General features: G+C 38.2%; 1 protein-coding gene across 4 annotated transcripts in view; it reads left to right on the top strand.

Annotated features, from left to right (window-relative positions):
* LOC107553256 (zinc finger FYVE domain-containing protein 9-like) overlaps positions 1 to 21,697 on the top strand; it is a 43,776-nt gene extending 22,079 nt beyond the window's left edge. Inside the window, exons 7-20 of one of the 4 annotated variants that reach the window (XR_001604944.1) lie at positions 4,937 to 5,100; positions 5,244 to 5,373; positions 5,615 to 5,737; positions 6,690 to 6,845; positions 9,035 to 9,259; positions 9,801 to 9,883; positions 9,991 to 10,095; positions 10,539 to 10,689; positions 13,848 to 13,928; positions 14,154 to 14,316; positions 17,129 to 17,234; positions 17,524 to 17,700; positions 18,550 to 19,420; positions 21,114 to 21,697. Coding sequence is in view for 3 of the 4 variants with exons in the window: in XM_016235428.1 (XP_016090914.1) it covers positions 2,326 to 2,478; positions 4,937 to 5,100; positions 5,244 to 5,373; positions 5,615 to 5,737; positions 6,690 to 6,845; positions 9,035 to 9,259; positions 9,801 to 9,883; positions 9,991 to 10,095; positions 10,539 to 10,689; positions 13,848 to 13,928; positions 14,154 to 14,316; positions 17,129 to 17,234; positions 17,524 to 17,700; positions 18,550 to 18,711 (1,979 nt within the window). In the remaining variant the exon portion in view is untranslated. Of the gene's footprint in view, positions 1 to 2,325; positions 2,479 to 4,936; positions 5,101 to 5,243; positions 5,374 to 5,614; positions 5,738 to 6,689; positions 6,846 to 9,034; positions 9,260 to 9,800; positions 9,884 to 9,990; positions 10,096 to 10,538; positions 10,690 to 13,847; positions 13,929 to 14,153; positions 14,317 to 17,128; positions 17,235 to 17,523; positions 17,701 to 18,549 lie in introns of all 4 variants that reach the window. The other 3 variants (XM_016235428.1, XM_016235429.1, XM_016235427.1) reach the window with 3 other exon arrangements.
* The last annotated feature ends 2,773 nt before the right edge of the window (positions 21,698 to 24,470 follow it).

Below are 24,470 nucleotides of genomic sequence, written 5' to 3'. Positions count from 1 at the left end.
TTATATCGAAATCCTCCGACATTTTTCTTTGCAAATCTTCGGTTTGTACTTCTAATTCGTGACCAGCATTTTGTTTTGTTGTCTCTCCGCATTCGTCACTTATCACGCAACGCCGACGTGCTACGTCATCCACCGGAACAGCTTCCGCTTATGACAGTTGGCGGAAGTGATATAAAAGTGTTTATTACGTTTGAAATATGGATATTTTTCTTACAAAAACGCATGGATTCACTACAGAAGGCCTTTATTCACCCCCCCGGAGCAGTGTGAAGCACGGTTTATTAAGAATGCGCGCGCTTTATTTGAGGACTTGTGGACTGTTCAACTGCAACACCCGCTGACTGCAATGATAGAGCTTGGAATAGCCAGGACAATTTTTAATATAACTCCGACTGGATTCGTCTGAAAGAAGAAAGTCATATACACCTAGGATGCTTCGAGGGTGAGTAAAAACACTAGCCAATTTTCATTTTTGGGTGAACTAACCCTTTAAGTATTCGCTCATTTAGCAGCAACTTTTTTACGGTAATATTTCAATGATGCCCTGGTCGTTAATGGTGTACTCAAAATGCTCCCACACTATTGACTTGAGGCATTTCTTTAGTGGAAATAAAGCTTCTGTCATAGTTAATCTAGTGTGTAGTTTTTAAATTAAATGTAAAAGTATTTCAAAATATTTAATGCAATATTTAATTGCTATACCGTTAATAATTAACTTATTCAATTTGTAGTTAACTAGTTAAGTATTTAAATAATTAACCCTTCTAGGCTGTTGGTGTCTGGGCTTTATTATTTATTTATATTTAAATTACTTGATACTTTGTGACTTTCTGCACTTTATACTTGAGTACAGTAAAAGTACTAAAATGTGTTGCAATCATTTTATAATAAATACAGAAGCAAGATGTGAAAAAACTAGGGAGTTTATGGCAACTGAGCTAATTAGTGATCCTCTGGTACCATCTACTGGTTATAATGCTAATTTAATGTCATTTTCATCTAAAAAAGGCTTTGTTTTCCGCCAGGAGACACATTTTTGGCACAATTTGTCATGTCATCTTCATGAATGAAAAATGAATCTTTAAGACGTTTCACCGGAAGTTTACGAGCTGTCTTATCTTAATGCAGAAGTTCTAAAGAAGGCTTTGTCCATATAGTCCATTAACTCTGACGTTTTAAAGCACGGTTAATAGTGAAATCGGTTAATCGTTGCATCCCTACTCTAGACCACTTCTTCTGTTCTGAGAACTGGTTCATGACTGATTCATATAGTTGCTTTGCAATGTTTTGTTATTATGTCTCATTTCTGGTATGAGTTGTTTCTATCAAAGCAAACATATTTTGTTTGTGGTGTGTGTTTGGCCAGGTGTTCTGTGCTGCTTGTTGTAGTCTGAAAAGCAGGCTGATGTACATGGACAGGAAAGAAGCGAGGGTTTGTGTTACCTGCCACCGTGTACTCATGAATGGTGAGTTATATGAAACTCATAGGAATAGTTATAAATTTCCCTATATAGGCTGGGAGTTTTTGTACAGAATACAGAAATGAGCCAGTTAACACTTGAAATTAGTTTTACTATGTGAATAACCAGATCCTTTGAACTCTGTGTCTTACTTATAAGCTCAAGCATGGGAGAACATGGGAGGTGGTTGCAACCAGAGCCCAAATCCCAACAACCCAGCTGAGTACTGCTCCACTATTCCCCCTCTGCAGCAAGCCCAGGCATCAGGAGCACTCAGCTCCCCACCCCCAACCGTCATGGTGCCTGTTGGTGTCCTCAAACAGCCAGGGTCTGAAGGTAAATTCTGTAGGATATTGCCAAAAGCATTTTTAATTTGTAGATTGCTGATTTCGACTTTTCAGCAGTGTTCAAACTGTGTTAGGGCACTTTGTGAGTCCCCAACCCGTGAGCTTCATTATAGGTATGTTTAGTGGGAGCTTCACTTACCGAAACCTAATTGTGCACTAACAACTACTGTTGTCATTCCTTAAAACTCAGTCATCATTTACTCGCCCTCATATTATTCCAAACCTGTATGACTTTATTCACAACACAAAAGAAAATATTTTCAGAAATGTCTCAGAATCTCATTGTCCATACATTGGAAGTCAATGGTTACCAAAGCTATTTGGTTACTAACAGGGCTGTCACAATATCATATTTTCACTACATGATTATAGGAGCCAATCTTTTATTTAATTTTGTTTATTTGGTGTTTTCTCAGTGAATTTGTTCAGTGAATCACACTCCAAATGCAAATGTAAGAAGGCGGAGAGAGAGTTTGTAACCATAACTTAACCATCTCCTCTGGGGGAGAACATGGGAGGTGGTTGCAACCAGAGCCCAAATCCCAACAACCCAGCTGAGTACTGCTCCACTATTCCCCCTCTGCAGCAAGCCCAGGCATCAGGAGCACTCAGCTCCCCACCCCCAACCGTCATGGTGCCTGTTGGTGTCCTCAAACAGCCAGGGTCTGAAGGTAAATTCTGTAGGATATTGCCAAAAGCATTTTTAATTTGTAGATTGCTGATTTCGACTTTTCAGCAGTGTTCAAACTGTGTTAGGGCACTTTGTGAGTCCCCAACCCGTGAGCTTCATTATAGGTATGTTTAGTGGGAGCTTCACTTACCGAAACCTAATTGTGCACTAACAACTACTGTTGTCATTCCTTAAAACTCGCCCTCATATTATTCCAAACCTGTATGACTTTATTCACAACACAAAAGAAAATATTTTCAGAAATGTCTCAGAATCTCATTGTCCATACATTGGAAGTCAATGGTTACCAAAGCTATTTGGTTACTAACAGGGCTGTCACAATATCATATTTTCACTACATGATTATAGGAGCCAATCTTTTATTTAATTTTGTTTATTTGGTGTTTTCTCAGTGAATTTGTTCAGTGAATCACACTCCAAATGCAAATGTAAGAAGGCGGAGAGAGAGTTTGTAACCATAACTTAACCATCTCCTCTGGACCTGATTTTGTGCAGCAGTAGTAGCTACGCATTGTGTTGTCATATTTTTTGGGTTTTATGATACACAAACACCACCTAATATATTGGAGATGCTGGCTTATTTAATATTAACAAGATATTAGTGCTGTCAATTGATTAAAAAAAGATTAATTAATCGCACATTTTCGCAAATGTAAGAAGGCGGAGAGAGAGTTTGTAACCATAACTTAACCATCTCCTCTGGACCTGATTTTGTGCAGCAGTAGTAGCTACGCATTGTGTTGTCATATTTTTTGGGTTTTGATACACAAACACCACCTAATATATTGGAGATGCTGGCTTATTTAATATTAACAAGATATTAGTGCTGTCAATTGATTAAAAAAAGATTAATTAATCGCACATTTTTCCCCCCGAAATTAATAGATTAATCCCACCTAACATTAAGGTTTTTAATTATGCTTTTATATTGCAATCTTCAAATTAATGTAGAAACAACATAAAGACAGTATATTTTTTATATTTGCTTAATGGCATCTTTTTTATGATTGACGGTGATTATCACTGATATCAATACTACTGATGTTTCTTGGAAATAGTTTTTTTCTCTCTAATATTCAACCATTGACTATAGTCATTCAACATTACAGTATAATTGAGAGCTATCAATTTTAACATTTATTAGACTTTAAAAAAGAACAACTTTGAATTTAAGTGAACTTAAAACAATCTTCACATAAACACTTTAATACATGTCATATTTAGCTACCAGTGCCCTTCAGCAAGTAGGAAATATACAGAAATTAAAGTTATTAAACTCTAAATTCTAAATTAAATGTAGATGAATCCTTAAAGCTACAAATGTTGATTTCCTCTCTTTTTTTTTCTTTTTTTCTTCTTTTCCTGTTCTTTGATTAACAGACATCACAGCAGCTAGGTTATTTTGGTTGCTTTAACGGCTGCATGACACTGATCTGACATGCTTCTCTTTACCTTTTCTGACTCACTTCAGGTCTTAAAGTCTATACTAATGAGCTGACTAGTTGAACCGGGTGTGTTAGATGAGGGAGACAGTGCTGGTGTGCTCCAGGACAGTTTTGAAAACCACTGAATTTCAGAGACATGTTCTTAAATTTAAATCATATATAACAAATCCTTACATGCACAGTTGTAAGGCAGCTTTAATTGCCTTTTTGTAACTTCATGACTTAACTGACGACATAACTACGACATTGCATGCTCGTGGTTTCATTTGTGCGTGCAATTGAAGATTCAGTTCACTGTTATTCTAGTGAAGCTCCCTCGTCACCTGTACCTTTTCCGCGCTCGTTTGACCAGCGCCTGGCGCTGAGATGAAGTTGGAGTGCACGTCTGAAAATGAGTGCACGTCTCCCATTTAATGTGGCCGCAAAAACATTCTGCGTCTTAATAAACCGTTCTTGTCAAGAAAAAAAGAGACAGAAGCAGCAGTTGTGAGTGTGGTGACCAACCCTAGCTCCACCCCTGTGGTAAATATTTTTAACGTGTTAAACTGAAAAATTTAATCGCATTCGTTAACATGCTAATTTTGACAGCACTACAAGATATCAATATTTCATTTTTTAAATATTACAGTTATTGTCAATGCCGGCATATTGTGACACCCAAGCTACCAGCATTCTTTAAAATATCTTCTTTTGTGTTCCACATAATAAATAATGTCATACAGATGACAGAATTGAGTCCTTAAGGGTTTTTAGAACTAGATCACTGATGAAAAGTTGGATTAAAAACAAAACAAAACATGATGTCAGAGCAGCAGTTTGACCATTTCTTGGTTTGTTCTTATATGTGACAGGTCCCTCTACTCTGAATTTGAACACTGCTTTTCATGCTCTGTATTGTTTAAAGTCTAGAGTTCGCTATTCATAAGCCTCCCTGTGTTTGTGTGTGTGTGTGTGTGTGTGTGTGTGTGTGTGTGTGTGTGTGTGTACTTTCAGGTTCTCTTCCTCGAGAGCAAAGAAGGGTTTGGTTTGCTGACGGCATTTTACCCAATGGGGAAGCTACAGACTCTTCTAAAGGGCCGGCAGCAAACCCCAACCCCACACAGCCTGTGGCAGCATCGCAAAATTCAAACAAATCTTCAGGAGCCAATGCTTCCGAGGTGAAGATTTGCTTTATCAATTTTTCTGAATCATCTGTAATATGGAGTTTTTACAGGCATAAGCTTGTTTCTGATTGTGATTCTTACCCTGAGACGGTTGCGTTATGTTGTGGCATAAGTTTGTGTCTCTTTCCCTGCCATAGGCGGCCTGTGCCACTGGAGCCCCGACTGCCAGCCCTGTAGGTAGCTCTCTCAGTCTGATCCCAGAGGACGGACTTCCTCCCATCCTCATCTCCACAGGCATCAAAGGAGGTACGGGAGGCCACATCACAGGTGCTTGCCCATCCTCACCATTCAGCTGCCTCCACTCCTGAAAATATGAGTATTGGTGATTGTTTGTGCATGTCTGTGTGCATGTATCTGTGTTTGTGCTTACATCACCACCACTCATGCTAAAGGAGGACTTTCATTGGGTTGGTTCCTCATCTGGGTTGTACCATAAGAGGAAACTGAATAGAGTCATGGATCAGTTTGTTGATAGTTACAGTATTGATATTATGTGTCTTGTCTGCAGACTATGCTGTGGAGGAAAGACCTTCTGAGATTGTGCTGATGCAGCAGCTTGAGGAGGGCGGCCCTGATCCCCTGGTGTTTGTTCTCAATGCCAACCTGCTGGCCATGGTCAAACTGGTCAATTGTGAGTGAGCCACTCCTTGCTAGATGTTCTCTTGGGTTCAATTTTAAGTGTATGTACTAATGGAGTGAATTTGTGAAATATTTTTTCCTGGGCATTTCTCTTTAACTATGGGCATATTTGGTTAATTTGTCCTATAAAAATTAATCTTCACCTTTTTCATTGTTTTTAATATTTCTGGAATTAGATGCAAAAAAAGCTACATTTTGCAAAGGCTAATATCACAGATGGCTTTAAATAATATTAATTCATTTTCAGTTTTTGCATAAATTGACAGATTTTGCTCACAAGTGTTTACCTTATTTCTTTACACATAATTGTTTTTCCGTTATACATTCATATTTAATGTTTTTTTTCACAGTATTACTACAATTTAAAATATTTGAATACATTTTAAAATGTAATTTATTAATAAAGCTGAATTTTCAGCAGCCATTACTTCAGTCTTCAGTGTCACATGATCCTTCAGAAATCATTCTAATTGCTCAATAAATATTTCTTATTATTATTAATGTTAAAAACTCTTAATATTTTTTTGAAACAGAAATCTTTTGAAACATTATGAATGTGTTTACTGTCAATTTCGATACATTTTGCATTATTTTTGAACAAGTATTAATTTAGTAAAAAAAAAGGAAAACTTATTGACCCCCAAATTTTGAATGGTAGTCTATATAAACCATTTACACACAGTACATATTTAAAGGGTTTTGTAAATATGCCTGAAGTTAAAGAATTGTATTAGTTACCCATTTTATTAGTTACAGTTGTAGCAATTATTGAATGTAATGCATTCATTGTAGCATTTCAGTTGAACTTAACTGGTAGCTGCATGTCTTGGCTATTGTCATTCTTTTGGGGAATTGCAGAAAATTGGCAACATGAGGCTTTCCTTCACTATGCCACGGAAATTCCCATGAGTCATAACAGTCTTTTGTGTCATCTTTGTGTAAAGATGTAAATAGGAAGTGCTGGTATATGATGACAAAGGGCATGCATGCCGTGGGCCAAGCAGAGGTTGTAGTGCTTCTACAGTGCCTCCCTGACGAGAAAACCATTCCCAAGAACGTCTTCAGCCACTTCGTCCAGCTGTACCGGGAGGCTCTCACAGGTAAACTGATACGCCTCCACCAGGGGGCCCATTCTGGTAAACTGATCCAGACCAAATGAGAGCAAGGCCTACATAGATAAAATTAGACAGTTCTTCCAATAGGCTCTTAAAGGTAAAATGAGGCTGCTGGCCCTGGTGGCATTGAGGATCCACTTCAGCAGAAATTGTTTTCGAGACACAGTCATCCTCTTGTCACCCAGTTCTGCTTCAGGTCAGCGGGTTCAGCCACAGAACAGTTCCCATGTCATCTTACTCTGACAACATTCCCTGTGAGCCTAATGTAGGATGTGTGCCAAGTCAGATGTGTTCAGTAAAAGAATGTTATTTGTCTGGCCAAGTTCAGTGGTACATAATGTACACAGTGGCTAATGCTGAGGAACTCTCATGAACTTTTTTGTTCTATTGGAGCATTATGAGCTGTTGCCATTTTAGTTCTACAATCTAATGATCTGTCAACAGTCAGGATCCTAAATTAAATTGAACTACAAATAAAGCAGCAGCCACATTTAATGGCGTTCCGAAGAATCCACTCAAATGGGAATTTCAAAATTAAGATTTTCTTTGGATTCAAGTTGGTCACATGAATTTGCCACGTTGACCTAAACCAGGGGTATGCAAGTTCGGTCCCAGAGAGCCGCAGTGCTGCAGAGTTCAGCTCCAACCCTAATCAGACACACCTGAACAAGCTAATCCATGTCTTCAGGATTACTAAGGCTATAGGCAGGTGAGTTTATTTATTTATTTTTTTCAGGGTTGGAGCTGAACTCTGCAGGACTGCGGCTCTCTAGGACCGAACTTGCCTACCCCTGACCTAAACTATTGACAATAGACCTTTTTTGCCCTTAAGAAATTTCACAGAACTTTCGCTTATGTGACTGGATCTTTGCATTCTACATAATCAGCAACTGCTCACCATATGGTAGTTAAAGGTATTAAATTAGCAAAATAATCTAGCAAAATGTCGCAAAGCTTACAACAATATACTCTAATAAGCATAAAAATGCAAAAGAAATATTGAAATAGCTCATTTGTAATTGAATGCAAATATAGTTCAGTCATGAAACTCTAGATTCTGATGGGTGTTACCGTAACTAATGATATTTAGAGAGTTAAACGACTTGGCACAAGGGGATTGGTTCATGCTGCATATGCAGCCAATAAGCTTACTGCCTTGCATTTATATGGCTGGTTAGCATTCACTTGAGATTCCTGCAGCGCGCTTTCAGAGTTCTCTGAAACCCTCCACCTTCCCCAGCTCCACCTGTATAGATCTGCTACGGGGTTATTTTATATGCTATTTGTGCAGCAGCAGTATGTCTTAAATACTCATGGCACCGTATCGGCATATGCATTGGCAGTAGCAAGTTCCTGTACTTGCTTGCAGCATAATCAATAATCTACAACTACCGCAATAACCAACAGCAGCAGCAATTCAGCAGCAGTGTAGCAGATCCGTTCCGCCAAGACCAAATACATTAACATTGTCATATCCATCACCATGCTAAAAAGTTCAGAGAGTTGTCATGATTGAACTACACTTCAGTTGAAATAAAATATTCATATTTGACATTTGTGACCCTGGACCACAAAACCAGTCTAAAGTCGCTGGGGTATATTTGTAGCAATAGCCAAAAAAACATTGTATGGGTCAAAATGATCGATTTTTCTTTTATGCCAAAAATCATTAGGATATTCTATGAAGATATTTTGTGAATTTCCTTCCGTAAATATATCAAAACTTAATTTTTGATTAGTAATATGCATTGCTAAGAACTTTATTTGGACAACTTTAAAGGCGATTTTCTCAGTATTTAGAATTTTTGCACCCGAGGTACAACTATTTCAAATAGTTGTATCTCGGCCAAATATTGTCATATCCCAACAAACCATACATCAATGGAAAGCGTATTTATTCAGCTTTCAGATGATGTATAAATCTCAATTTTAAAAAATTTACCTTTATGACTGGTTTTGTGGTCCATGGTCACATTTAAGTCTGTCTATCATCTTAGATGTAACGTTATTATTAACAACAACTTGATTATTATTGTAGCAGTTATATTCCAGCAAAGTTGTATAACCTTTTAAATGGTTGCAAAAAATTTTTTATTTTAATCTAATTGGAAATAACTTAAGCATGAAAGCACAGTGGTAGAGCTTGATCTAATCCCACATTTTCTTCTGTTCAGGAAATGTGTTAAGTCACCTGGGCCACTCCTTCTTCACTCAGAGCTTCCTGGGCAGCAAGGAGCACGGCGGCTTCCTTTATATCAGCCCCACCTTCCAGACTCTGCAGGAACTGCCGTTGCCTAACCCACCCTACCTCTTTGGCATCCTGGTGCAGAAGTGGGAGACCCCCTGGGCCAAGGTCTTTCCCATCCGACTCATGCTCCGCCTGGGGGCGGAATACCGATGTGAGATTTTGGTTTGATGTTGAATTTGAGGCCTGTGTGATGGTTTAGCTGTGTTGAACGATTAAATGTCTTGCAGTTTTTATTGTATATTTGACCTCTTGACATAGTGAGGTGTGCGTTTACAGGATATAGTGAATGCAAGGCCCCTTTTTGATGCCTGTAGTAGAGCTGTTCAAGAAACAATGCAGAAAATGTATTTTTCTATGCCCCTGACGCAAATCCTCCTGTGGAGATGGAATATATTAACAATGTATTTCCCGCTGAGCTTCTCAACTCATGAATTCGCATCCATGACATGCAAGTTTGCTCACTTACACTTAGAAGCACCATGTACGTTTCTAGTCTCATGTTTATCTGGGTGCATGAAGACTGGTTAGACACACAGGCCCCCGATTTTTACATTACAGTAATTGCAATATTACGGTATATAATGGGGGCCTTTCAGTCATGTGGAGTGTTTAGGAGCTTATTGTGAGCTGCTGATTTGAATGGCATGACTCGTTTTGATGGCTTAGTGTGTTCTTATGCACTTGTGTTGCAGTCTACCCCTGCCCACTATTTAGCGTTCGCTTCAGAAAACCCCTCTTTGGAGAGACTGGTCATACCATTATGAACTTATTGTCAGTGAGTATACTTATTTCACTTCTTCTTCTGCATTTAGCACATGCCTTACGTCAATATGAACCCATGTCTTGTCATTTATGGGCATCTGACTTTTCTCACGTCTACAGGATTTCCGTAATTACCAATACACGTTGCCGGTGGTGAAGGGGCTGGTGGTGGACATGGAAGTGAGGAAGACTTGCATCAAGATACCGAGCAACCGTTACAATGAGGTGCATGAAGACTAGCACATGCCACAGAGACGCTATTTGAATTTGTTGCATTTGTCGCAACACGTTTAAAATAGAATGCGCACAAAGTGTTTTTGAGATTTATGTGGAACAGCGAGCATAGCAGATTGATGTCAAATGTCCCATGGAACAAGTGAAGCATTGACAACAGCTTGTCTCAGTGTCCTTTTCTCGAGTCGTTGAAGAGTTTTGGTATTTAGCTTGTGTTTGAAAAGCGTTTGACAGAGCAGAACTTGTAGTGGCAGACCTTTGACATAGCAGGGATTATGTAAAGCCTTGAGTGCCTTGTGTCTTACTCTCTGCTGTCTTTAGAAGCTGTCATTCACTCAACTAGGATTTATAAACCCTTAAGAACTAAGTATTAAGATTATGCATAACTTTGGAAAGTCATGACATGCTTTTCTTTCGGCTTTCTCCTTTCTCAGCTCATGAAGGCAATGAATAAGTCCAACGAGCATGTGCTGGCAATGGGAGCGTGCTTCAACGAGCGAGCAGATTCCCATCTTGTCTGTGTTCAGAACGACGATGGGAACTACCAGACGCAGGCTATCAGTATTCATCACCAGCCTCGCAAAGGTGCGCCACGGTTACTTCCATTTGCAAATTAAACCTTGAAGCCGCACCCAAAGATTTCACCCAGTGTGTGTACACTATTGTTCAGACATTTTCAACATTGTTAATAAGAAAGGTTTCTTGAGCACCAAATCAGCATATTAGAATGATTTTGGAAGGATCATGTGAAGACTGGAGTAATGGCTGCTGAAAATTCAGCTTTGCCATCACAGGAATAAATTACAGTTTTAAAATATCTTAAAATAGACAACAGTTATTTTTAATTGTAATAATATTTCACAATCATACTGTTTTTACTGTCTTTGTGATCAAATAAATGGTGAGCATAATGCCAAGTTCACACTACAGGATTTTAAGCCCGATTTAAAGGCACAATATTTAATTTTCGCTGCTGGAGGGCACGTATTCAAAATAAACAAAGAAGCAAAGGTGTAGTTTGATGAATACGTGACTGAGTGTGGAATCATGGGAGTTGTTGTCTTCATCCTCGCAGCCGATGCAATCCGACGGGACTCGGGCAGAAATCATGTTCATGGATGAGCTAATGATTTGTTAACGTAGTAGAATGAAGCAGGGTGAGGCTGAAAGCCGTTGAAGCGAAACGAGGCCGCTGAACGAGCGCGACACACCGCTCGAAAGCAGCGGAGCTTTTATTATGCCACAGTCGACCGCTTCCGCTCCTTCCGGTCGTGCGTATGTGGGGAAAAAGCAGCGCTGTTTTATCATACTAGATACATTTGAAAGTTCTGTTATAATGCTACTCTGTGCGGTCGTCACCGATCTATTAAAACACACAACATATTAGAGCGTCTTTGGTGTTTCCATGTTTTCTACAAAACAAAACCGGAAATCGAGGGTTATGACGTCATTGGCAGGCGACACAATGACACTATGGACACGCTCCGTGTCACTAGATAAAATTGCTTATTTCTCTGGATTTAAACATTCTTCGAAACATTTGGGATAATGGAAGTACACAAGTCAGCAAAATATATAACACTGTTATAGTGGTTTTTGGATATTTTAATAAAATCTTACATATTGTGCCTTTATGCCCGATTTGCAAGTTAATGAGCTCGCCGACATGTCGGCCTGTGATCGAGGGAAAATCAGCGGGTGATCGGCGCTCGGCAATCTTTATGTGTGAACTACACAACGACGCATCAAAGAGGCTCACTGACGCGCCGACGGCAAACAAATATCTAGCATGCCAAATATCTGGACCAGTCGGCCGACTCGACATCACGTGTTGTCAGGTGTCGTGACGAGCTACAGCTAATGAGCAAGGCATGGGTTGAGGTCACCGGAAGAAAAACAACAGCAGCAACATGGCTTAAAGAAAAGTTTGGACACAATAAATGGAGCAAAATTTTTCATAGAGCAAACCTTGCAGCGCTAATTTCTTCCCGACATCCATTTTCAAATAAACAACTCCTGTTTCGCGTCATTCCCGTTCCAATTCTCGCTTGTGTCTTAGTGACAAAATGTGGTTTGTTGAGTCGTTGGGTGACAGTTGTTGTCAGCTTTTGTAGTGTGTAACCCCCGGTTGCGGATCATTTACGTAGTGCCATGTAGTGTGAACACCGCAACGACTTAAAGACTCCACAGCAAGTCATGTAGTCTGAATAGCACAGCGATCTTCCAACGTTTAAAGTCCTTTAGTGTGAACTTATCTTAAGAGACGTCTTTCAAAAACATTAAAAAAATGACCAACCCCAAACTTTTGAATGGTAACGTATGAAAATGACAGATGTCAGTCGTTTAAAGATGTCGTCAAATTAATCCCGTTGATTAACCCAATCAAAGGGATAGTTCACCCAAACATGAAAAATTCTATTGTCATTTTCTTACCCTCATGTCATTCCATACCTGTCTTCTGTGAAACCAAACCGTTTCCTTTCCCACTGACATCCATTGTACTTTTTGTCCATACAATGGAAGTCAGTGAGAACTGAAACTGTTTGAAACTCTTCAGAATTTCTCCTTTTATGTTCTGCAGAAGAAGAGTCAAAACAAGTTTAGAATGACAAGAGGGTGAGTAAATTATGACAGATTTTTTTTGTTTGTTTAATATATATATATATATATATACATACACACACACACACACACACACCACCGGTCAAAAGTTTGGGATCAATAAGACTTGTAATGTTTTTAAAGAAGTCTCTTATGCTCATCAAGGCTGCTTTTATTTGATCAAAAATACAGAAAAAAACAGTCATCTTGCAAAATGTTATTACAATATAAAATAATGGTTTCTATTTTAATATCCTTTAAAATATAATTTATTTTTGTGATGCAAAGCTGAATTTCCATCAGCCATTACTCCAGTCTAAAGTGTCACATGATCCTTTAGAAATCATTCTAATATGCGGATTTATTATTAGAATTATCAATGTTGGCAACAGTTGTGCTGCCAAATATTTTTTTGGAAACTGACATACTTTTTTCAGGATTCTTTGATGAATAAAAAGTTAAAAAGAACAGCATTTTTTTTCAAAATATAAATCTTTTCTAACAATATAAATCTTTGCTATAATTTCTTAACAATTTAATACACCCTTGCTGAATAAAAGTTTTAATTTCTTTCTAAAAAAGAAAGAATAAAAATGTACTGACCCCAAACTTTTGAACGGTAGTGTATATTGTTAGAAAATATTTATATTTTAAAAAATGCTCTTCTTTTTAACTTTTTATTCATCAAAGAATTCTGAAAAAAAATATCACAGGTTCCAAAAAAATATGAAGCAGCACAACAGTTTCCAGCACTGATAATAAATCAGCATATTAGAATGATTTCTGAAGGATCATGTGACACTGAAGACTGGAGTTATGATGCTGAAAATTCAGGAATAAATTAGATTTTAAATAAATAAATGCAGCCTTGAAACTCCTGTAAAAAACATAAAAAATCGTTCTGATCCCAAACTTTTGACCGGTAATAAATATATTTATTATATATATATATTTGGATAGACCATCCCTTTAAAGTACTTTGACAAAATTCATCTTGGGAACCCGGAGTTATTCTATTGCACTCTAAAGATGTTTTTGAAACTTTCTGTAAAATGCTATTCAGGGTAGTAAATGACACTTATCCAAAAGTGAATGAGGAAAGTATCTGTATGAAGTATTATTTCCTTTTATCCCTCTTTTAGTGACTGGGGCCTCCTTCTTTGTGTTCAGCGGGGCTTTAAAGGCTTCATCGGGCTACTTGGCTAAGACCAGCATTGTGGAAGGTACAGCAGAAGACATTTGCGTTCCTCTTTCTCTAAATGTAGTACATCTGATCCCTCTAGAACAATGACTAAACTGGACATAATCTCCCTTTTAATGTTTCTGACCAAAGTCAAAGTCTGGCAGAATTGTACTTTTTGTACCAACTGATTCTAATTTGTAAAATTGTAAAATATTGTGCAGATTTGTGTACTTTATAATTGTAATGATAAATTCTTGTGCCTCAGATGGCGTGATGGTGCAGATTACAGCTGAAATGATGGAGGCCTTACGGCAAGCCCTGAGAGAGATGAAAGATTTCAGTATTGCCTGTGGGAAAGCTGATCAGGAGGAGAACCAGGAGCATGTCCATATCCAGTGGGTTGATGATGACCACAACGTCAACAAGGGGTATCTATACAACTGTAAAACTGACTCTTTTGCTTGACGAGTTCACTGACACCATTCCCTAAAATGTCATTTAAGAGCATTCACATCAAATAATGATCCAGGTTTAATAGATTGTGCTGTTGAGATCTTAATCAAATGCACATCAGGTATTTAACTTTTAGCAGTAAACGCAGGCTGCAAACTTCAAAAGATTCATGCAGCTCCCATATTCCTTTATTTACTTTTAATAATTTTTTTTACAGTACACACGATACAAATATGTATTTTTTTTCCATTTACCAAAATTGAATTCTTTACCATACTATTATTTATACTTTTGCTGTATATCTTTGACTCTGTACTTACTATCCATAATCATTCTTTGTTATGCCCGATGAACCGTTTGTTGGTTAATAAGGTGTTTTCCTAACATTGACCTGAATAGGCTGCAGTGTTTACAGTATATGTTGGAATTCATACTAATCTTTCTTTGGCATTAGGACTGTGTTGGTACTTTAAGTCTTTGTATCAGTATTGTTATTTATTTATTTCTGAATTTGTATCATGTCCTACAGATCAGTAATAAAGCAGCATGTTTTTAAATAATAACAAACTCTGAGATAATCGTTTCAGAGCTGGTTTTATGAGGCATAAGAGATTGATATATAGCCTTCTGATGTTTATCATATCATCAGCCGCTTTTGTGGCTATCCCTTTAAAAACAACGGGCCTCATTCATGAAACTTGCGTAAATATATGAGTAAATTCAGAGTAATTTGCTCGTAAAACAGACCTTCCCGAAAACTCCTCGGATTCACAAACGCTTCGTAAACATCAGATTTGATAGTTAAACATGTATATGTTAATGAATTCCAAACATTCGTAAATGGGGCGTGCGTGCACGCTCATTCATAATTAACATAATCCTCGCCCATGAATCTGACTGACAACTATATATGGGCATAATATAATGAAACGAAAATAAGGATTTCAACATGTCCTCTCAAAAGCAATTGAAAAATAAAAATTTTGCAGACTCAGAAATTGAAGTTTTGTCATCGGAAGTGCGTTCAAAACGCAGCATTTTATTTTCAAGCGTACATAGTGGAGAATCATGTCCTAAAAAAAGGAAGCTTGGCAGCACATTACAGATGCTGTTAATGCAGTTTCATCTGTTAATCAACCAGTCATCATTCTCTGCAAGTAAAGGCCCGTTCACACCAAGGACGATAACTATAAAGATAACGATAAAGATATAGTTCTAAAAATCATTCTCAGTATTAAAGAATAGCAGAGTCCACACCACAACTATAACGATAAAGGCACAGAGAAACGATATGGTTGGAATCACTTTCAGAACGTTTTTTTTTCAGCTGATGAACGATAAAAATATTGACAGCCAATCAGAATCCATCCTGCTATAACGAACTTGATAATTTAAAGCGGCAGACGCGCGTGCACTTAGAATAAACAGACGATATCGTTCGCTGGTGTGGACGCTAATATCGTTATCTTTATAGTTATCGTTCTTGGTGTGAACGGGCCTTAAGTCTGCACGCTCTCTAAAAATAGGCCTACGTCTTTTGTGCAGCACTCTGTCTGCCAAGTCTAGCAATAGCGTTATATAGGGCTGTGCAATATATCAAAATATCGCAAATGTACATATCGCAATATGCATATCGCTACAGCTTGCAATATTTGGGGCCATGAACAAAAGACAAAGAGAAAATCACTCACTGCTCTTACCTAAATAACTTTTGTAGCTTAAATAAGAATCAGTGCATATTTAATTCAAAGAGTATATTCTAAGCAGTTTTTAATTTTTCCTTTTTATTATTCAATTCCTAAACTCATGTTAAAATGATTACACTAATGTTAAAATGACTTTATGTAATGCTCGAGTAAAACTCTGTTCACTTTCATAAGTTGGAAAAATTTAAGGGGGTCTGAATACTTTCCGTACCCACTGTATATATGACACAAGATAGTTATAGAAGTTCACAGAACTGACTCCGCAACAGCTTAGTAAAACTGTTTCAACTGAGCATGTGGCACTTTAAGCATTATCGTATCGCATATCGAATATTGCATTTTTCTTCAATATCGCACAGCCCTAGTTCTATATCAGCCATAGGAAATGTTTATTGTTATGCCTCATTCTGGCCATTTTATAAAAAAATATTTCCGTAATAATTGAGAGACTTAATTGGTACATCCCTAACAAAAGTAGCTAATGAATTATTTGATAAAAGTGTTAAAGTTGCAGATTATATTACTGCTGTTCGTTATAGGCCTAATAGTAAAAAGGAAAACACAGTATACTGTGTATAATTACTGTATGTTATTTGATCAAAATGCTGCGTGATACATATGTGATTATATAAGGTAGTTTTATAAACATGCAGCGCCATCAATAAGCAAAATGTTCGGATGATTTACAACCCATTTACGCGGGGCTGGGAGCAAGAGTAAATTTTTTTGTACCAACTAACATTTGTAAAATACGAACACTTTCATGAATCCCAAAATTTACGTCAGAACAGCTTTACGAACGATTTACACAAAAATTAGTTTGCTCGTGTTTCATGAATGAGGCCCAATTTGTTTAGAACGGGAAATATTCAGTCCCAGGTTTTGGAGCTTTGCGGGTTCCATGGTAAATGCTGCTGACCTCATTCAATTATATAGATTGTTCCTGATGAAGTCCTGACTGGTTGAAACTCTCATGCTGTTTTTTTTAACAAATGTTTGGAGTTGTAATTCCAGTGTGCAAATGCTGTTGACTTGTCATGAACAAACATCACACTCATCTCACCTGTGCACATATTTTCAGAGTGATCAGCCCCGTTGATGGGAAATCCATGGAGTCTTTCACCAGCGTTAAGATCTTCCATGGCTCGGAATATAAAGCCAATGGGAAAGTCATCCGTTGGACAGAGGTTTTTAACATTGATTCATTATTCATCTTCATCTAACGTTATGAACTCTATTGAAATGACATTTCAAATCTGTATGACTGACTGACTTCTGTGGAACACAAAAGAACATATTTTGAAAAATGACATGGTGCTTTTTTCGTGAATACATTGAAATTCAGTGGGATCCAGTGATCCTGTTTTGGACTTCAGTGACTTTTATAATAGGAACAAAAGCATATAATTTTTTTGTCGCAAATAATACAATTCTACTTTTTAACTCTGTATATTACATGTTGTGTTGTTTGCTCAGGTGTTCTTCCTGCGGAGCGAGGACCAGACCAATGGCCTGAGCGATCCTGCGGACCACAGCCGCCTCGCTGAGAATGTGGCAAGGGCTTTCTGCGTGGCCCTGTGCCCTCACCTCAAACTTCTCAAAGAGGACGGCATGGCCAAACTGGGCCTGCGGGTCACGTTGGACTCAGATCAGGTGACAAGGACAAGCTCCATTTAAACGTCTATATTTCCAAATTAATTGATATTGAATCTAATTTAATTGAGATCGAAATTGAATCGCAAGCTTGTGAATCGAATCGTGAAATTTGTCTCAAAGCCCAGCCCTAATCACAATAATCCACAAGTAATCCACACAACTCTAGTCCATCAATTAACATATTGTGAAGCGAAAATCTGCATGTTTGTAATAAACAAATCTATCATTAAGACGTTTATAACTTCAAACCATTGCTTAGGCTGAAATATAAGTCCTCTTTCCATAATATTGCTTTCTCCAGTGGAAAAGTCGTCTCATCTGATTTAGGAGAGAAATATGCACAGATCAAGCACTGTTTACATTTTTGGGTGAAGTGTCCCTTTAAAGGGTTAGTTCACCCAAAAATGGAAATTAGCTTGTTTTACTCGCCCTCGAAGCATCCTAGGTGTATATGAGTTTCTTCTTTCAGATGAATCCAGTCGGAGTTATATTAAAAATTGTCTTTGATCTTTCAAGCTGTTTAATGGCACTCAGCGGGTGTTGCAGTTAAACGGTCCACAAATCGTCAAATAAAGCGCGCGCATTCATAATAAAACGTGCCGCAGACGGCTCCGGGGGATGAATAAAGGCCCCTTGTAGCGAATCCATGAGTTTTTGTAAGAAAAATATCCATGTATTTTTGGGTGAACTAACCCTTTAAGATCAGAATCCAGCAGAATCAAAACTGCAGCACGTGCTTAATAATATACAATGTTATTTTGCGTTGATTTGGATGCTGCTGATGTAGTCATCGTTATAGTTATCATTCTTGATATGAACGGATCTTTACTCTGAATTGTCTTACAGGTGGGCTACCTAGCAGGTAGTAACGGTCAGCCGCTGCTCCCCCAGTACCTGAGCGATCTAGACAGTGCCCTCATCCCAGTTATCCACAGCGGGGCCTGCCAGCTAAGTGAAGGGCCTGTGGAGATGGAGCTCATCTTCTACATCCTAGAGATCATCTCCTAAAATGAGGGAATCCGTCCAGTCTCCGGACTCATGCCTCCCACCAGCTCGAGTCCGTCTTTGCTGTCTTTCTCTCTCATTTGCACTTCAAAGAGCCTGAAAGCTGTGCAGGAACAAGTCCTCCATACCACCTATGCACCATCTCCACTGGGATCCCCTCTGCCCAGCCCTGCTGAATGTGGTGCTCTTTCGTTTCTCCACACCTCTCAACTCCACTGTGGAAACCATAGGCCCTGTTGAGTGAAAAGGGGTGGCGACCCTGAATTCAAAGAACTGTTGTAGCAACACTAAGCTCCTCAAACATAAGAGGGCGCTCTACACGCTCAGCCCTAATGGAGACTTCCAGATGGTGAGGAGACTGACAGAAGGAAAGGTTCTGGTACACAGAGCCTGGGCCTCAATTAGAAACGAAGAATGAGCTTCAGTCTCGCCTCTATAAGCTTTATGAATCACCAGATGCTTTATTCATGAATATGGACCTCATATTTCTTTTTGGTTAGGCAAAACTGCTCCTAAGCTAATATGATGTAGCTTCCTCAGAGACGGGCTGCTTGACATGGCAGCGGAAAGATTGTGGAACAGTATTAGGAATGATGTCGATTGAGTTACTGTTACAAATGTCAAGAACGGACCTCCGTTATAGACAATAAGATCCAACAATAATTTCAAGCGGCCTTCGGGAATTCAACTACAACTTCAATTCCACATAATGGTAGGTTTTGACACGACTGAAGGTCTCAGTCCAATAAAGCTTTTATAGTGGATCGGTTTGGACCGGGACAGAGGATGAAATGTTACAGTCTCTCTGGCCCACTGCATTTAGCATCCCATCCCTGTCCCATCTCTTCTTTCAACCTTTTTAGTGGCCCATGTTTATAGAATGTTCCGCCAGTGTTTTTAACATGTTATCATATAAAGGATTGTGTAAGGAATAGCAATGCAGTGCACGGGATTTTAAGCCATCATTAGGAAATGGAAGGAGGGAATAAAGAAGAATGGAATTACTAATATTGAAACGTTATTCAAAGATGAACACTATATTCATATATGAGGAAAGGTTAGGTTTTGGGATGTGGTTCCGAAGCTCTTAATTCAGCTATCAGTTTGGGGTCCTTAATGGGATTCATTTCTCATAGTGTTAAGGTGCAGTTACATTAAGGAAATTTTGCGGGCAAAAAAGTTAATTGTTGTCAATGGTGTACGATGTGTGAAGCACAGCTCACACTGAAAGCACATTGAAACCAAGCAACTGTCTTGCTCAACACGGTCAAATAGGGTTCTGTTGGGAAATATGCTGCATGCAAAATTCACAATTGCGTGGATTCCCATTTAAATTACTGGATTTTGCCTTTGAAAATTTGTTGAAGAGCTGTAAACGTGACCGCACCTTTTCATATTTAATGTCCTTTTATAGATATGATCATATCATTATCAATATGCTTTAGCAGGGCTTCAGACTGCTTCTGAAATAGTTGCAAATGCAACAAAATACAAATTTGTGGCAATTATTTATAATGTTGTTACTTGGGATAGTATTTTTTGTGTGTCTGTATACGGTTTCATTGGCAAAAATGGAAAAATTTATATATTTTTTTGCTCATTTTTTTTTATTTATTTCACCTTTATAGGGCGAGCCGTGATGTCTGATTTACGGATAAATGATTCTCAAGAACCGGTTGTTTTTAATGCGTGTCAAATGGATTTGTGAGTTAGCATGTTGAATCCGATTCAGTCAGCGAGTCATTCAGAGTTTGCAAAAGATTTGTTTAACTTCAAGTCACTTGCCACATTCTGAACAGCATCTTTTTCAAGCGATTGCAGTTTTTGCTTCAAAAGCACATTTCGTTTAAAGAGTCATGTTAGTCTGGAGCCCTGCTTTAGATGCCCTCATTCAGGTGGTTGTATCTTTTACAGATGTAATATGATATCAGATAGAAGAATCCTTGGGGTCAGTCACTTCATAATCAAGATCGAAAGACATTGATTTTTCACTCACATGGAGAAAATTGATTGCTTCTACAGGTAGCCAACTCATTTTGGAACTCTCCCAAAACAGAAAACTAGCAATATAAGGAGCTCTTGTAATTTAGGATGTCGCTGTGGATCACATTTCAAGAGAAAAGGGCATTTGCCTTAAAAATTCATAAGCTGATACGTTCATCATCAAGATATATTCCAAAGGTCAACTGGATTGTCGATAACATCTAAACCGATAGAAAGACACTGTGACTGCAGAGTGTTTTTAACCAGTCCTCTTTAGCTAACTAGGCATTATTAAAATGACTTCAACTAAAGTATCTCGACTATGACAATCATTAATCTTTTAGTCAGATAACAAAGTAAGGTGGGATGGTAACATATTGTCCTGTTTTGCATAATGACTCAGATATGGTTGGTTTCATCAGATGGCCTATGCTTGATGAATGAGGACAGCAGCTGATATGACGATCCACAGCAAGTCAACCTCACAGCCCTTTATTAACAGGTCAACAGTTGAGACATAAATCATGTGTTTCTGGCTTTTGGTGAAGAGCGCCGACAGCTTTGGAAGCAGGCTGTTCATGAAAAATAAATGGCATTACATGAAAGCTGCATTGTCTTGCCACTAACACCGCTCAAAACAGCCTTTTGTTACTCCCTGTATCCACCTTTGTCATTGTTTTTCTAGATGTGCAGTATTGTATATCTTGACATTTATGTGTTTTGTTAACCATGTAATTTTTTTTGTTTTTTTTTGGTCAGCCCAAAGCTTAACAGCATGCATGCTGAAACCAACGAGAACATGTCATTCTGAAAGTCTTTGCATTTCGACAGCATTTCAGAAGACGAGTTTTGAATACTATTGATTTGATCTGTGATGAAACACTGTTAAAACCGGATATGGGTGAAATGGGAATAAATTTGCAATGTATAAAAAGCCAAAAAGGAAGACAATACAACCTTTCTTTATTGTACACTACAAATGTCAATAAAAGCAGTATTTATCAAACCTGCTGAGTATACAAAATGTCATCTTTGTACAAGAAACTGAATTTTTTTTTTATATTAATAGTCTCCATTATAAATTTAAATTAAATGATCCATTTCAGTTAACCAAGAAAATTCAGGAACTGCAGATCTTGGTTTTTCCTTGTTTAATAACAAAACAGTTTAAATAAACGCTGTAAAATGGAAATAAATTACATGGCCGATTCTTGAGGGAAAGAGTAGAAAGATGCATTGAGAACCGCATGACTAAACTCAAACGTTATGGCATATGTAACATCACCAGAAAACTGAGAGCTGAGTTTTTCAGGATTAACCTTGCGGTGGATTTAACCATTTAATGAAGAATTGACCCTGACAGTACAATTTAAACCAGGACGACCTCGATCCAAGACTGGAAAATGTGCCAAACCACACAATTCACATGAGATGGGAACAACTGTCACTAAAACGAATGGACAGAGATGCAGGACAATGTAAGAACTAGGCTGATAAATCTAGATCGTACATTGTCCATGCTTAAAACTAGCCAAATGTCAGTCAATTCTTCACACGCCGTAATCCAAACGGACCACAAAATATAAATGGGCAAACCTGAGGTAATGTAGACTTGCAAAGATGTTGAACAAAGTTAAAGGGTTAGTTCACCCAAAAATGAAAATTAGCCCATAAATGACCCCCTCAAGTCATCCTAGGTGTTTATGACTTTCTTCTTTCAGACGAATCCAGTCGGAGTTATATTAAAAATAGTCTTTGATCTTTCAAGCTGTTTAATGCCACTCAGCGGGTGTTGCATGCATTCATCCAAAAGCAGTTAAATAAAAAGCGCTCATCCATAAAAAAAAAGCATCTCACATGGCTCCGGGGAGTGAACAAAGGCCTCCTGTAGCGAATCGATGCGTTTTTGTAAGAAAAATATCCATATTCAAAACCTAATAATCACTTTAATCTAGCTTGCGCTCACTGTTGTACACGGAAGCAGCTCCAGCAGATGACGTATGAGGTCAGCGCTGCGTCAAAGTTAAAATGTTTACTGTGATGTTTTTATCAGCTGTTTGAACTCTCATTCTGACGGCACCCATTCACTGCAGATGGTCCACTGGTAGCAAGGGAATTTCTCCAAATCTGTTCTGATAAAGAACCAAACTCATCTACATCTTGGAATGCCTGAGTACATTTTAAGCAAATTTTCATTTTTGGGTGAGTTATTCCTTTAAGCTATTTCTGAGGTCATTTCTATGGCAAGTATAATCAAAAGATGTCATCTTATGTGTCCGAATATATTAACTTAAGTGCGCACTAGACCGCAATGTAAAAGTGCTTACTAGGAGCAACCCTAGTACAGAACTACCGTCAAGTGCAAGAAGAGCGATAATAGATTTCTCTCATATATTAAAGGTGCTCTATGTAAGTTTTTGACTCTACTAAAGCATAAAAATACCATAATATGTTTGCAGATATTTAAGAAACATGCTAAATTAACATACTTGTTTATCTGAAAAACAATGCTAGTGAGTTATTCTCCTTTAAAATGTGCATACCGGGCCGGAATGTCGGTCTGTTTTGGTTTGTGAAACCCACCCACTGCCAGTTTACCCAATTGTAATTCGGCACCCCGGGTTGCCAGTTGGCAGAAAACACAGCATATTTCATTTCATTCATCTTCAAGTGCGCTCGTTCCTGTTGGTGTCATTAATCTGGCAACCTGAGTGTGCGTCAAGTCTGAGGAGGAGGGGCCGGGTGAAAAAAACCCTCTCCAATATTTTGAATTTGGACTGCAATACCTAGTTCAACCACTAGTCAATCCTACATACAGCACCTTTAAGTTTAATATATATACAAAACAATGCAGAACCACTCTACTTTTGCTTACTTGTGTCAACTAAACTGGCACTTCTGTTCAGAGAATGTGTACATGACATTTCTAGTACCAGTTCTAGTCCTGATTGTCAGCAAAGCGCTGGGAAAGCTAACTGAAGTGTAAATTTACTGGGAAAATTATATATTTTCAATCATTCTGAAAACATGGCACGCTCACTCATTTACCTCCTGAATCAAACATTTAAAAAATCGATTATTCAGAACATTTGATGAATATTTCACGTCTGGTTCAATTAGTAAAAGCTGGTTTATGGCTTTAATGGTATTTATAAGGAATATAATATTCAACAGCAGTACTTTGACACGGCCTGTCTGTAATAAATCAAGCAGTGAATTCACACAGGATGTAAACAAGCTTTGAAATGTCTGACAAAATGTTTGGGATTCAAACGCAAACCTTTTTGCATAGCTAATCGTCTAGAACTCATTTGCATAGAAGTCATAAATTAGTATTTGAGATATGGCAGGAACAGGCTCCTAGTTTAAGAGAGAACAGATTAAGTTATTCATCTTACTGCAGCAGCAGTGATTACTTTGGCATTAGTGTGCAAGTGCATCCCAGAGCAGTAAAAAACTAAACAAAAAAAACAGTTAGCTCTCATTGGCTTTAGCTCCAAAAGTGCTTTTGCTTTCACCTAGAAACACACAGCGTCTCCCTGACATGGCTGCTTCAACACTAACTGCGGTTACTGAAATCACGCCTTCTTTCTTTGCGTGCACATTATGCAAATATTTCCACACAGTGAGGTAGATATGTGGGGGTGTGTTAGAACGAGCTGTTTTAGGGGGGCGTGGCAGAGTCTTAACTTTGATAAAGAATATCTCTTTGGTTTTGAGACTTTAATCTTTGCAACTTCAGGGATCTTATCTATGCACAATCAGCTTGTAACACTCCA

This window comes from Sinocyclocheilus grahami, unplaced genomic scaffold, assembly GCF_001515645.1.
Source record: "Sinocyclocheilus grahami isolate Dianchi unplaced genomic scaffold, SAMN03320097.WGS_v1.1 scaffold467.1, whole genome shotgun sequence".
NCBI lineage: Eukaryota > Metazoa > Chordata > Actinopteri > Cypriniformes > Cyprinidae > Sinocyclocheilus > Sinocyclocheilus grahami.
This window is presented reverse-complemented; position numbering and strand designations above follow the sequence as displayed.